The 15,572-nt window shown below is 32.7% G+C and overlaps 1 protein-coding gene across 1 annotated transcript; it reads right to left on the bottom strand.

The window, feature by feature from the left end:
* Positions 1–5,371, bottom strand: LOC109170997 (MACPF domain-containing protein NSL1). Its single transcript, XM_019320134.1, has 7 exons — positions 5,034–5,371; positions 3,305–3,543; positions 2,475–2,679; positions 2,008–2,091; positions 1,716–1,899; positions 1,053–1,219; positions 1–937 (listed from the first exon to the last, which is right to left on the bottom strand). The coding sequence occupies exons 1-7, from the start codon at positions 5,304–5,306 to the stop codon at positions 245–247; spliced, it is 1,845 nt and encodes a 614-aa protein (XP_019175679.1). The 5' UTR covers positions 5,307–5,371; the 3' UTR covers positions 1–244.
* Between the last annotated feature and the right edge of the window lie 10,201 nt (positions 5,372–15,572).

Below are 15,572 nucleotides of genomic sequence, written 5' to 3'. Positions count from 1 at the left end.
TGGCAGCAAACAAACAATCACTTTTCATCTCTGAACTGAACATTGGAGCGCTACCAAATGGGCTTTTGCTCCAGAAATTGAATGCTTTCTCTGAACTGTGATGATTCTTTACAAATTACTACTGCAATGACTACAATATGCAATCTCTCCCCACTCCCCAGTAACAAATGTTTGGTTTATAGTACATGATGAAATGTAGAAAGTAACACGGTATGATGCAGCAATCTAACCTGGCTTGGATGTCTCATATCAAGAATGAGTCCTCTGACATTATGGTCAGCAGTGAATACTTCACTTTGATTCTTATCCTGCTGTCCTCGACGAAGAGCCTTGCACCAGTCACCACCCAGTATCCTGGTGACTCCTCGGGGCCTCTCACCATTTCTTTTGTATCCACAAAGTGTGACATCTTTGGAGGTCTTGCTGGCATAGGTGGCCCCGCGGGGTAAACAGCCGAGTTCAAATCCACTTTTGCCGGTTGTTTCTCAGGTTGTGTTAGCTTTGTGCTGAGAGGCGTGGTGATCAGCATAGATATCAGCCCTGATTTGCGAGTTGAACTCATTGGTTCGTCCCACTCTGACCTGCGGATAGTAGCAGATGCCACCATCGAGAATCCAAGCCTCAGGAATAGGACCTTCTTCATGCCAATAGCCTTCACCTCAAACCAGGCCTTGGTCGCTATTGAAGCAAAATCATCTATCCGGGTTCCATGGCACTCAATTGGAGCTGTGCAAACATGTGAAAATATGCTCCATTTCACCGGTTCAAAATAGCCTCGTTCAACATGCTCATCAACGGGCTCATAGGTGAGATCATCTGTTAGTTGCAGACTTTGTGGAAGGGTTGACAAATGCTGTAGGTGGATAGCTAGGTGATCGCTCCTTTTACCTTCCAGGTATAAGCGAATTCCAGTTACTGGTCGGTTTCCAGACTCAACCTGCAAGGTTCTATTTGTTATTTTAAATCTCTCGTGAAACATTCAACTAGATAAAAGATGCAGTTGTGAAGTCAATAATGAACAGAAAACGTTGTTCTAAACTGCAAAAATTAACCTTCTCGGTATTTACAAATAGCTTTGGGCCCATAAAAGTGAATTGCAATGATGGAGAGCTCTGTTTCCTGCGACGATGACCAAGAGGAAGATCACCATATGCTGGGGCCCACTGTCGAGGTAACTGAAATTCCAGAAATTGTTGGAGTTCTTCTAGTGGTGGTTTGTCTGCATAAATTTGTTATCAGATACAGAGTATAACTATTGTTCAAGTCATATAGTGGCCACTGTTAGTATAACTTCAAAAAGAATGAATGATATATCTGTTCCTGTAATTGAAAGCACACCTTCACTCACACCCATATGTAAAAGATTACTTGGTGTTAATGGTCAATTAATAGGAAATAGGAATGAAACTTCAACCTGAACACCCATGCAGAAGGTGGTATTACAGGCGATGGACAGTGTGGACTACATATCTACGGAGTATTAATTAATTGATCAAACTTTAACTGATGGAAATTTGTCTTCAAAACTACAGGAAAACCATGCATAACTATTCATAACCCATACGATCCACCAACTGGAATCCAAAAAAACGTCTCGGTGTATCACATGTTACAAAGTTTGTAGCCTTCCTCTATTTAAATAATAATAATAATAATAACAATAAAACAAAAAGGGAAAGATACAGAGTATTAAATAGAGAATGTAGAATACTCACATCGGAGGTACAAGTTCATTGCATGGCTTAAGAATCCACTACCCCGAACACCACTTAAAAGTGAAGCAATAGGCACAAAGGACATGGATATGACATTAGGATTCTCTGATACTGTAGAAAGCCACTGGCTATGACTTTGGCCAAAGTCAACGCCTCCCCGACGGATATGAATGCTTATTATATCCTGCAATGGGATACATTGTCTTAGCTTGAAATATCTAGTTTAGAAAAAAAAAAAAAAATCGCAAATTTGGTATAAAAGCAAGAGGCATTGCAAAGATTGAAGGCTTACTTCATTCTTTGAGTGTGATGTGATAGTTGGTACCATGGAACGTGCAACTGGTAAACTAGCATCCCATAGCATAGATTTTTCAGCCTGGGAACAGAAAAAAGAATTCAATCAGCACTGGGTGGCTTAAGTAGCTTCCTATGTATTAAACAGTTCTTGTATAAAGTGTTCTACCAGGTTCTTTTATGCAAAAGAATTCTCAATGTTTTCTTCTTCACAAGATACAAGAATGTATTGCCATATCTTGATCTTTTGTTTTCAAGTATCCCTCAGTACCATTGGAATTGCAATATAGTTTCACAAGTTGACTAGTCATTTACTCATTTCAGTGTGATCATGTCACTTTTTATTATGTATCTGAACAAAATCCTCTAACAGGACGTGTTAACTGTTAAGATATCTAAACAGAAAACAGTAAAACAGGAGGGTGAAGAATGTCAAGGTAATTCTAATTTCTAAGGTACAGTTACCTTGAGTTTTCCTGTAGATGTATTGGTATTTGATATCAAGCTCCCATTTACATCATTTGAAAACCTTTCATCGGCTAATTGTTTTAACAATTTCTGCACTTCAGTCGGCTCAAGATTTGAATTGTGAAGCTGCTTTATGTGAATTACATCCTTTCCTCCCATCTTTACCCCAACAATAACATGGGTTCCATATTTTTCAATGAATCTGGAGAATCATCCCATTAGTTTTATAATCAGTGGGTCTCCAGCAACTAGGAGGATACTTGAAGTAGTGAGATGGTTATTTGCAGGCCATATTTCTCATTGAGGGAGAAAAAGGCATCAAATCTAAGGAAATTCAACATTTCCAACAGCTTAGAGCCCATTACTAAATTTGGATTTTTAGTAAGAAAGTGCTGTAATTTCTTATCTTATTCTCCGTACATGGACATTACTTTACACTCATTATTTGTTCATGCATTTGCACCTAACTCCCTACACTGTTAATTGCCATTGTCAGCAAGTGCAAGCACACAGAAAAAGACTTTCTTTTTTCCATTTTTGTTAAGTTCATGATCATTGAAGAAACTAAACAACTATCTTAAAAAATTTCCACCGAATATGTCAAACATTTTCAAACTACGGTTGGTGATCATATATTAAAAAACCTGGTACTAGAAGAGATGAATAAGTCTAAAAATGTCCAGATACGTCTTCCTAGATTGCATACTTTTGTCATAGTGGAATTTATACTGTAAAGGTGATTTTAATTTATGAGCTTCTTATTAAGAACATTCTGGCTTCTGGTATTAGAGTTTTTCAAACAATCAGCTTCAGCATAATGATCTTACTCAGCAAGGGCAGGAGGATCCCAAGAAGAAGGAACTTCTCTTTTCAATTGCTCAGATAGAGCAACTTGGCTCCGCACCAACTCAACATTATACAAGGAAATGAACCAACCATCAAAAGCAAGAAGTTTTGTGCTTGCTGCATCCTTTTGCCAGCACCCCTTGTGACCAAACATTGCATTATATAGACCAGAAGGTATTTTACCAGATAAAGCTAGTTCCTGGTTGAACTGCTCTGACATCTGTAGACAAGGGGAAATAGTTTGTTTAATTTTCCAAAAAAAAAAAAAAACAAGAAACTTTTGGGGCCAAGTACAAAAGTCAAACTCTTCCAAGCAAATGCCATTAATTTGCAGGCCAATAGAACAGCAGTAAGGGGCTAAAAAGCTTGAGCCTTAAGGCCCTAACAGAAATTGAAGGGAGGCAGACATGATCACATGACACTTGTAAACATCTCCGCATTTTGTTCATCACTAAGTTGGTTAAGGTTGAAATTGAATTGTAACAAACTGCCCCAGTTGGTAAAATGTTGAAATGTTGAATACTAATCTTGCCAACTACAACTGCAAATGCAAATACTTACCAACAATAATACTACACTTACTCCCTCTTTTTACTCTCCACTGACATGGCATGCACCAATTGGCCTAGAAAAAAGGGGGTCTCATTTTTTTTTTTTCCTTTTCTTCATCCAATGAGATCATGGCATCTGTTGGGAGTAATACTCCCAAGTACACTATTACACTAAGCATTTTCCCTCAGCAATAATAAGTATGCTATACTCATTACTGTGCAGTGTGCACTTTATTCTTATACATGAACACCCACCCCGCGGAAAAAAGGTAGCCTCATGTACATTCTAGTTGAATTGCAAGTTCATTTCACCAGGAAAAAAAAAAAATAATAAACATGCAATTCAACTGGAATGAACCTAGAGTTCAATTGGAATGAACTTGTACTACATTTCATCTAAAAAAGAACATATAACTTCAAAAGTATAACCAAAACTCAAAGTGAACATACAGCTCAACAGAAATGGACACACATGACACATTAAAGAGAAATGCACACGAAGTTCAATAGAGATAAATACAATACATTTCGCACAATCACCAGAATTCAAAAATGAACATCTACCTCAGTAAAAATGTACACGAAGTTCAACTAAGATGCACTGCGCACATTTTGCAAGACAAACATGATGATGCCATCATGTGTGTTTTGCCAAGCTTTTACCATTTAAGTACTACATTTCCATTTACCAATATATCGATCATTCAAACAATGTCTACATTTAGGATAAAGTAACATGCTAGATAAGCACAGCACACTGAATATGTACCCAAAATTCAAAAGGTTCAACTATGTATAAGCAAAAAAAATTTAAAATTATTTTTATTTTTAAAATCCTTATGGTTTTCTCATATGTCAGTCTTCAAAAAACTTGAAATTCTGCATTTTACAAAACATTTCGCCTTACCTTAAATTACACCCCATCTACTCGAATAATCAACGCATAGATTATCTAAATTCCTCTTTTCGCAGCCAAACACAGTAAATTTAGCAACAAATTACAAAAATTAGAAACGAAAAAAAAAAAAAAACATAAGGAATTGCAGTAATCCGACATCAAGTAAACAGATATCTGTAGCTCCCACTATTCACAGTAGTAGTTACTCGGAGATCATTCAAAAAGAGGGAATTCACATGAAATGAATCTTCGAGAAATTACCTGACTAAAAGAAAGAGCATCGGAGCGAAACCGTGTGCGTTCGCCCTTATCGCACTTGATGGAGGTGGAGACGCTAGGGACTACAACGCCGGCGGGCAGAACCAAGTCCCTAGTGGAGCTCCGTTGAATTTCGATCAGCCCCGACCCGGACGGGCCGGGCTTGCAAGCTGACAACCGGATATCGGCGGTCAAGTCGTAGCCGAATCCGATGACGGAAACCGCCCTCTCCGCCGCCGCCTGTGGGTCCATCCTGTTACTCGGGTTAAACGACATGGGTAGGTAGAAGCTCCGATCACGAAAGCTGAAGAGAGAAAAAAGTTTTACTCTGAATTTTTCATTTGAAAAGAAAAAGGAAGAGAGAAAGATTGACTGGGTTTTCGGGTTTGAAAGGCGGAATGACAGAAATGCCCTCGGCTGGGTCGGAGGGTGACGACTGTTTTGGCGTGGAGCTGGGTGGTATGGTCATTTCATCTGTTTAAATATTGAGGGAAGGGTCACAAGTGACGGCAATAGATTCTTTGTCCAGGGCTTTTTGGGTAAACCAAAATTTCTCCACCCATGCATTGGCTGCGGTGTTGACTTTGACTCGATGGAGTAAACTGTGGCTAATGTGAACGGCGGTAATGTTGTGGCGGCGGCTTGAGAGTTACGGCTTGTCAGTCTCATTACCACGTGATTACTGTAATTCTCTATATTTTCTTTAAAACTTTTTCAACATTTTTAGAAGATTACGGAGAGTTTCATAATAATTATTATTATTATAGAAAAAAAAAATTTTACTTGAGTCTTAAATTTCTCTATCTAATGATATGCCTTATAATTATTGAGTGCCTAGTAATGGGTTGATCCCATCAACTTTGAATGAAAGAGTAAGGCTGTGTTTGAAAATCTGAAAAATGATTTTTTGAAATTATCTTTTGAATTTTTGGTATTTGGCAACACTTGAAAAATTCAGTCAACGGAAAATATTTTTCGTTGACTAGGGAAAATGTGTTCATTTCGACGAAAAATGACTTCTATCAAAATTTGACAAACTGTTTCAATTTTTTTTAAGGCAGAGAAACCAGTTCCGCAGGAAACTATAGCTATGGTTTCCGTCGGAAACCAAACGGATAACCGTTTTTTTTTTTTAAGTTTCAAACATATAAAATGTATTTTTATATTCTAAATAAAATAATTAAAATATTTAAGTATACAATTCTACTCATTTTTCATAAAATGAACCAAACACACCAAAACAGTTTTCCAAATGCAACCAAACACTGGAAAAGAAAAATATTTTCTGAAAAATAACTCATTTTCCAGAAGTTATTTTCCTGCTTAGTAAAACTATATTCGGTCTGCAATCGAGGTGAAATAATGAGAACCAGGCTTCTCTGGCGAGTGAAACTATATTCGGTCTGCAATCGAGGTCGGGTCGACATGCACGGAGACGACTTCGCTCGATTGACAACCCTAGTACTGAGCATATATACGATATCGATACGGTAGAGAATAATCTCTATCAAGTCTCATAATAATAATAATAATAATAATAATACTTCATATAGAGGAAAGAAAATCAAAATTTTATTAGACTATTAACCTACAGACAACAATGTAACCAAAATTAAAACTAGAGTTAATTTCGCCGGAGGTCCCTTGTCTTTTGTGGCAATTTCAAATTTAGTTCTAGACTACCGTTTTTGTCATTTTACATCCCAGACTATTATTTTTTGGACACTTTTAGTCTTTTTTATTATTTTTTCTATTTTTAGTAAGGGCATTTTTGTCTTTTCATATTTTTCTTTTGTTATTTTTTCCGGATTCAACTAGTTTAATTGGTTTAGGACTTTACTAAAAATTGATTGAAAAATATGGTTACTAAAAATCAGAGGTTACCTAAAGTTCTAGACCAATTAAACTGGTTGAAATCGGAAAAATAACAAAAGAAAAATATGAAAATATAAAAACGCCCTTATTAAAAATAGAAAAAATAATGAGAAGGACTAAAAGTGTCCAAAAAACAATAATCTGATATGTAAAATGATAAAAACGATAGTTCGGAACTAAATTTGAAATTGCCACAAAAAAACAAGGAACCTTCAGTGAAATTAACGCTTAATACTATCAAACAACAAATGATAGTATCAATTATTGAAGTTATTAGTCAAACTTTTGTTCGGCTATGAACCAAACAAGCAACAGTATCACCAAACATAAAACTATCAAATTAACAATAGCATAATTAGGAGGGTATTACGTGTTTATTTTAACATTTTGAGAAATCTTTTGATCTCAATGTATAATATTTTGAGATGTTTGGTAAATAGTTGTTAGCTAATTGGGTTAGTGGGTTTGAGTAGTTGATAACATTAGCTGATTGTAAAAAGATGTTTAGTAAAGAGTTAATTCCATTTTTTGTCATAGATTTATAGGTGGCAATCCACTTTAAGTCCTCTTTTATTAAAACATCCACTTTTGGTCCTAGTATTATTGCGGCATTACTATTTTTGGTCCTTTATCAACAAAACAGTTTAAATATCGTTAAATACAAGGGCATTTCGGTATTCAATTATGAATTTTTTCAAAAAAATAAACATAAAAAAAATATAGCGGTTCAACCTACTTTGTATAAAAAAGATTGAAATGTCTTTGTATTTAACAGCATTTCAACAAGGATGTTCTAATAAAAAAAGACTAAAAGTGGACTGTCACTTATAAATCTAGGACCAAAAATGAAATTAATTAAGTCTTTAGTAAATTAGTTGTTAAATGATTACATGTAAAATGACTTTCTTAAAAAACTAGCAACTTTTTGAATTTTAGCATTTTGGAGCAATAAACTGTTACAAAAAGCTAATTAATCAAACACTTTTATTGAATGTTTAATCAAGTTAAATAACTAAAAGTGGTCAAATAAGCTAAAATTGACTGATAAGCTAACTATGTTACCAAATAGGATTTAAAGTAAAAAACATATTTTAAGAGACCTCATCAGTAATCATATCTTCAATTCTTTGAATATCTCCCACCAATCCTACCTCTCCTGCTCTTTATCATGTTGTTAACAACACTATAAACATCATCTTATTCGCCCTATTGCACTCTCTGGAGTCTTATTTATTCATTCTTTAGACTATATTTGATTGGTCCAATCATCCCAAACTTTTACTACCCAGCTTGATGCCTTGAAGCCAGCCATTTCCCAGAAGACAAATATCATTATTGTATGCATGTAATCTTTGTGCAAAGGATTTTGCCACTCAGTTCTCTGACTCCAATATTTGTGTGGGGTGCAGTAGTCTGTAATACATAAAAAAGATGTGAAGTTAAGGTTGGATTTGGCACCATCCTATTTCTTCCTTGTGACAAAAGGTGGAATCGCCCACCCCAGGTCTTACGTACAAGAAACACTGCCGCTGATGAGACTCGATCCTTGGTCTCTTGTGACAAATTTCACCTCTGTGATCAATTGATGAGCTACCTATGCGGGCTAAATTTGATTCTTTGCAACATCCTCTCAAGTCCATGTATGTATAAGGTTTTCCTAGTGCGATTTATCTATTTTATGTGATTTACAAGCTATTACACAAGTGTTGGGATGTGTTTACCTAATACACACTCTTAAATAGCAAGGTAGGCCCTAGCCACGTGCCAAGATACGGTGACCACACAAGACCACCCCCCACCTTTTGAGGGCTCAAATTTTTAAAAAATATATTATATATATAATCTATTATTTTTATACTTGATAATTATGTTTTTAGATTCACATATTAATTTTAATTGCAATTGGAAATAAAATTTTATATAAAAAAAAAAATTGACATTGAAATTTTGATGAATAATTTTGTTTCTAAATATACTTGAAGAATGTTACTTTTAAGTTATATTTTCAATTTAATTTTTCTTTATTGAATTCTTATACATTATATTTTGACAAAAAAGTTTTTATTACATTTTTATTTTATATTCGTACTTATATAATAATTTTTTTAGGCTTGTAGAGGTCGCAACTAATTAAAAAAAAGACTTCATCAATTAAACCCTTAAATTGATTAAAATTGTGCAATTAACATATAACAGGTTATCAACAGGTAACCAGTTAATTTTGATTACATGGCATCTTATGTGGCATTCCATTCAAAATAAAAATAAAAACTAAAAATAAAAAATAAAAACAAATTTATAAAATAAAAAGTTGTTGACTTCTGCGTAAGTTTAGAACGGAGAAGTTAGCGGCGGGCTTTTTCTTCAGATGAAGAAGCTGACGTGTTTCTCCATCCATATTGGACGTAGAAACCTGCAAGCTACTTCATCCATGTCGAAATGGACGGCTCCATCCAGTTCGACATGGACGAAGATGCCATGGCAGCTGCTGTCATGCATGATAGTATGTTTTCTTTTAATTAATTTTATTTTTTGAAATATAATTAATATGATTTATTATTTTAGTATTTTTTTAAAATATTAATCTGTGTGGCATCTTACGTGGCATCTATAGCATGTGACTTGAAGTTAACATTTTATTATAGGCCAAATTAGTTAATTGCACATTTTTAACAAGTATAAGTGTTCAATTATATGATTTTTTTAGTTCCCGTCTTTCAAAGTTTAATTACATTTTGATATATAATTGAAGGGCTAATTTAACCCTTATCCTACAAATTAAAAAAAAAAAAAAAAATTGGGGCACAAAAAATCTGTTTAACATATATTCTTAACGGCCGTCAATGTGTAACAATCGACACATTCTTTGACCGTGGAAGATTACATGTGGAAAATAGATTAATCAAGTCTTACGTGGTTTAGAACATTGGACGACATTTCAAGTTAGTTACTTGAAATCTTGAATATCTTTACGTTAATTCATATTCGAGTTAGTTGAACCTGGAGGGTTTAGTTGAGTGGAAATGATTTATTCATCCTTAACCAAAGGTCATGAATTTGATATTTGACTTTGGGAATGGAGTAACCTTAAATTTTTAAGCCAGTTGTCCCATCCAAAAGAGGTGTCTATAATTCAGCGAGGAAATTAGTCACTGTGCTTGGAGATTAATGTATCTTTTTCCTTATAATTTTTTCTCATTTTTTAAAAATGAACTTTATTATTATATTACCATATGATATGACCCTGGTAAATCATGGAACAAATAAGATTATCCGGAAACGTTCTCATTTCAATGGTATAGTTTACATGAAATCTCCCTTTAGTTTCGAATTTGATCGGGTTTTGTTGTGATCTGTGCATGGCAGCTTCTAGAATTCACGAGCAACCTTTGATGTAGTGTGTCTAGTTACGCCCGGCCCCTAGGAAGATTATGAGTTCGAACTCCAAATAATAATTCTAAAGGGTTGAAGAATGTAAGAAGTTAATCAAAGATTAATACATACACTTCGGGTGTAAAGATGAGGCTTGAAAATAATTCAAAAGAATTTCATTAAATCAAGACTGAAGAATAAAGGATGTGCAAAACCCTACTTATAGGAATAGGGTTAGCGTTTGGTCATATACACTTGCTTCAAAATAATTTGGAAGGCAAGAAAGGTAATTAGTTTAGGAAAAACTGAAGACCCCTTCCTTCCTAAGAATTAAGATAATTACCCAAAATCAACAGAAATACAATTAAATTAAAATAATATAATTATCTTTAAGCTCTTGGTCTTTAATCATTATTCCATTCGTTGTTGAGACAAATTATTTTGGGAGTTTGTCAATGACAATTGCTACAATTGTTGTCAATAGATGATGATAATAAATAATTAGAAATATATGGGTACAATAGATATTGTTATAATGATATAATAAAAATCAACTTGCAAATTTCTTTAGAAGTTTTCATGCATTGATAAAATTATGAGAATAATGTGTAAACTTGTTCAATTAGAGCCAGTGAAATGTTAACATTGGCAATTCTTTAGAAAATGGTCCTACCGTTTTAGAGTCCAAGTGTAGTTGCATTTCTGATCAACAGTTTTGTAGTTAGGTCGCACAGGTCTGACAATGATGTAAGAACAATTATGTCCAATAAAAAAATAATAGTACAATATTTGCAAAGTCATGTACAATTATGCCATTATAGAAATTAATATATACAAAAAATATTAATTAATACTCTAATGACCTAAATCATTCCAATAATGCAAAATCATAATTGAAATATTGAGTCTTGTTCTAAAAAATCAAGAGAGGATTAATTAAACCAAAAAAAAAAAAAAAAAAAAAAAAAAAAAAAAAAACTTAACCTAAATTTATTTATTTTTTTAAATGCAAGAAAATAATTTTCATGGTTCCTGATTTATAATCTTTGATGCTCAACTTTAAAAAAAAAAAATTAAAAAAAAAAAAGAGAGAGAGAGAAAAAAAAAATTAACCTAATTTTTTTTTAACAATGCAAGAAAATGATTTTCAAGGTTCCTAATTTATAATGTAATCTTTGATGCTCAACTTTGAATACTATGTATTTAGTCGGGCTAATTAATTTACCAAAGTTTATTTAAATTTTATATTGTATTTGTAATACATTTTAACATATTCATAGTATGTATATGTTTAACAATTATACCAACTCTGATTGAGATGGTGTTCGAAACTAAGACTTTTCTTATAGAAATCAATGATGAGTAAGTTAACAATAATAAATACTTAATGGAATATCCATTACTAAAGTTTATACTATTTAATGGAATACAATGTTATTTAAGGGAAGAAAATAACATAATAGAAGGTAATAAAAAAAATCATAAAAAAGTTACTAAAATCAAAATGATATGAACCAACAAATAATTACATAAACATTTTTTGTTGTTCTCGTTAAGAGCCTAACTTTATTGTCTCTTATTAGATTTGTAGATTTGTAAATATTTTCTTCTCCCAAATACGGCATATTGGACCAGTAGTGAGCTAAGTCTACAAGGACTATAAATACTACACGTAGTTAACGTGATTTAACTGCAAAAGAGTACCAAAATAGGGATTAGTGAGCTATTTTGGGTGCATAATGTCTTATACCTTTGTTGCAAAAGGAAAAAAAAAAAAAAGGTTTTTTAGTGAATGGATGTCAAAAGTAACTCGTTGTAGTTGTTAAGAGAGTATGTTGAAATTAATTTTCATGTATTTACATCAACATTGAAGCACACAAAATTGAAATCTTTAAAAGGAGAAGACTTTCAATGAGGCAACCTAGTCAGCAATAAGGATTTATGTCAAACATACACCATCAAAGAAAAATTCAACACATAAACTTTGTTATTCAAACTCTCATTTGGAAATATATCTACACATTTCACATCGTGAACACTTTAACAATTAACTTCTCATTCATTTGTTATTCGTTTTAAGTGTATGAATATACACAATTCGTCTCTTCACATAAAAGAATTCAGATGCGTTTTGACTCGACATAACTCAATTGTGAGAGTTTAACTAACGTTGCCTAAGAAATTGATCAAAAGAACTAATTAAATGTCAAATCAATTTGATAGTTATGTATCAAATGTTAAATCTTTAATACTACGTATATAATTAAGCATCAAATATGAACAATTTATAATACCCAGAGAACCAATAATGGATAACACTTCACCGTTATTATCCACAATATATCTATTCAATTAAGACATAGCAAATACACCTTATACAAAACTAATGCAAATTAACACCAAATAATTAAAGAAAAAGAGTCATATGAACAAGTAATTGCAAGAAGCAAATATCATTTTGATAGATATATAAACTCATTACAATAGATTGGATGTCTGAATATTACAAGTTGCAACTTATTTATATATAGCAAATAACAAACATATCTAACAATCACACGAATTGCATGATAATCAACTAATTCCGCATCTTTCGAATGTAGTGATGCCTCTAAATAGCCGACACAAATTAAGTCTCATTAAATCAGACCGCATATAATAAAATAATATCACACTTAAAATTACTCTATTACAAGTAAAATAAAGTACATATAATATATCTTCCTAAAAAATTATTATTAATAACTTCAAAATTCAAACAAAAATGTCATATTTTTGAATCTCAATTACGTACCATCAAACAAATTCATAATACTTGGCCCCGGTCCTCATTGCGCGCATGTTACAAATTCTCAAGAGAATTATTTGGTTGAATGTCTCTTTCATCATGTACACACTATACACACACACAATAAGAACTCAAATTTCCCAATTATTGACTTTGGAGTATGATTTGGTCAATGAAGAAAAAAGCTTTAAAAGTGAGAATTGAAAGATTAAAACAACCTCAATTGTGAGGTTTTTACTTCAAGTTTTTTATAGGCCTAAACATCCATCTCATTATCCGTTATTTTACTTAATTCTGAAAACTCTCCATCAATTTTAGGTTTTTTTTTAAGGTTTTTTATGGACCCACCATTTTACTCCACTAAATTTAAATTCTTTCTTTATTTATTATTATTCTAAAATTATAATTATAAATTTGATAACATATTATAGAATATGTATGTTATAAAAATTAAATTAATTTTTTTATTAAAAAAAAAAACTAAAAGAGAAGCTAGCCGTTGAAAATGCAACGGCCAGTTCTTTAAAAAAAAATAATAATAAAGAAAGTTAATTCAGAGTGCTCGCCAAACGCCCAAGCAAGTGTGTGTGTCGTTTGGCCTCCCGTGAGACACAATTACGTGTCTTACATTTTTTTTTTTTTTTAATTCCTGCCAAAAATCAAGTTGTTGCAGGAGAAAAATCCACTCAAAAACTTACCTTTCTATTAGCCAAAACTCAGCACATTAATTTTTTCATTTTGTAAAATTTTTTTCCAAAATCACTATTGGGATGCTCTAAGGGCGTTGTTAAGTGAAGCACATTAATCAAATGTCCGTTTTATACACAACATTTGCCTATATGTCCTTATGGTGCACATGGCACCACCTGTTATTTGTGGTTATCATTCATGATTCATGGGATGTGTTCGCAATGTACATTGTGAATAGCTAGAATCTTTTGAAGGGGGGCCACCTCACATTAATCAACATTATATTGGGATCTAGGACTATCTTGTCTTGGATTGGCAACTCACAATCATTTATATAATTATTTGTACTGGCACGTATACGTGTATTATCCGAAAAAATTCTCTATTTTTAAATAAAAATTTAGAGAAAGCTAGGAAGAATAGAGAATATATTTTTAAAAGGAAAATTCATTAAACTCAAATAATCAAACGTCGAAAGAATAGTAGATAACTAAATAGAGGAATCAGATTGGAAACTCACAACTTTAGTTAATACATGAGCAAGCTTATTTGCTGATCTACTGATAAATCGAAAGGGCACTGATTCAAAGTGTCAATACTCAATACTTGTACAGTTTTTCAATTTAAAAAGTTATTAAAGAATGAATGAAGAATAAAAAGCTAAGTAATTGAAGTAATGCATATGTTTGTTTTATTCATTTTATATATATGTTCTAGGGTCCTCGAAATGACATAACTAACGACCCATAACAGTTTTAATGGATCAAGTCTCGTTAGACTAAATCTTAACTCAAGTTCGAGTTAACCACACCAAATGAATCAAATCCTCATATTTTGGACCGACATAACATCATTGAGTAATGCTATTATTTAAACCTATCATTTATACTATATCTAAGATACTGGATCAAATGCGGGCGGGACTTTTCGTACGGTCGGTACGAATTGCACAATTAGATATGCAAAAATGCACCACACATGTTTCAATAATGCATCAGAATGAAACGCACAAAATGCACCACACCAAAAAAATACGTCACACCTAATGATGCATTTTCAAACACTTTGTTATGCATTTGTGCGTACCTACTGATGAGTGATCGCAAAGTGAAGCCATATTCGCACGAGAACTTGACTCCTACATCTAAATAAATATCTATTTATATACTCAATTAAAACATAACGCGTCATATGATTTAATTATCTCGGATGTTACATTCACGTGCCGAGGTGCTTGAAAGAAAATGTTGATTACATGCGTGCATTAGTGATTAGCCAATGATTTAGTATCCTAAGTGGAATGATATATTGTTGCATTATTTTTGACCGGCTGGATCTTGTCAGCAGCCTCCATGCGTTGATTAGTTTAGGGGAAGATGGAGGAATTATTTGGAGACAATATGATTATAAGAATCCCATATGGTAGATTGGTAGGTCCGGTCCATTGTATTTAGTTTGTACTTTCTATTTTTCAAAAAGATAACGTTATACTATACAAAGTATATATATCAAATTATTTATATTAAATTATATATACATGATAGACTTAGCGATTTAAGACATGATAAGAAACTGGACATAAAAATAATGGTTTAAATATGTCCTGTGTCATTAACGGGTTGATCTGTTAATAACATGTTATAATTGTGTGTTAATGAGTCAATTCGCTAAGAACCCGTTTAGCTCGTTAATATTAGCATTACTTATAATTTTTATATATTATTTTATCATTTTATGAATATTATAGTAGGTTAAGAATTAAATATCATTACTATTATGTTGGGGTAATTGTAGATTTTTTAAATAATGTTTTTTAA

The sequence above is a fragment of the Ipomoea nil genome, unplaced genomic scaffold, assembly GCF_001879475.1.
Source record: "Ipomoea nil cultivar Tokyo-kokei standard unplaced genomic scaffold, Asagao_1.1 scaffold0317, whole genome shotgun sequence".
NCBI lineage: Eukaryota > Viridiplantae > Streptophyta > Magnoliopsida > Solanales > Convolvulaceae > Ipomoea > Ipomoea nil.
This window is presented reverse-complemented; position numbering and strand designations above follow the sequence as displayed.

Bases quoted from the DNA above. Each gene is read 5' to 3' on its own strand.
- LOC109170997 (XM_019320134.1), bottom strand. From the start codon at position 5,306: ATGTCGTTTAACCCGAGTAACAGGATGGACCCACAGGCGGCGGCGGAG. The intron at 2,092-2,474 runs GTAACTGTACCT...TTCTGTTCCCAG, and splicing joins CATCTACAGGAAAACTCAAG to GCTGAAAAATCTATGCTATG. The intron at 1,220-1,715 runs GTGAGTATTCTA...AAATTTATGCAG, and splicing joins AATGAACTTGTACCTCCGAT to ACAAACCACCACTAGAAGAA.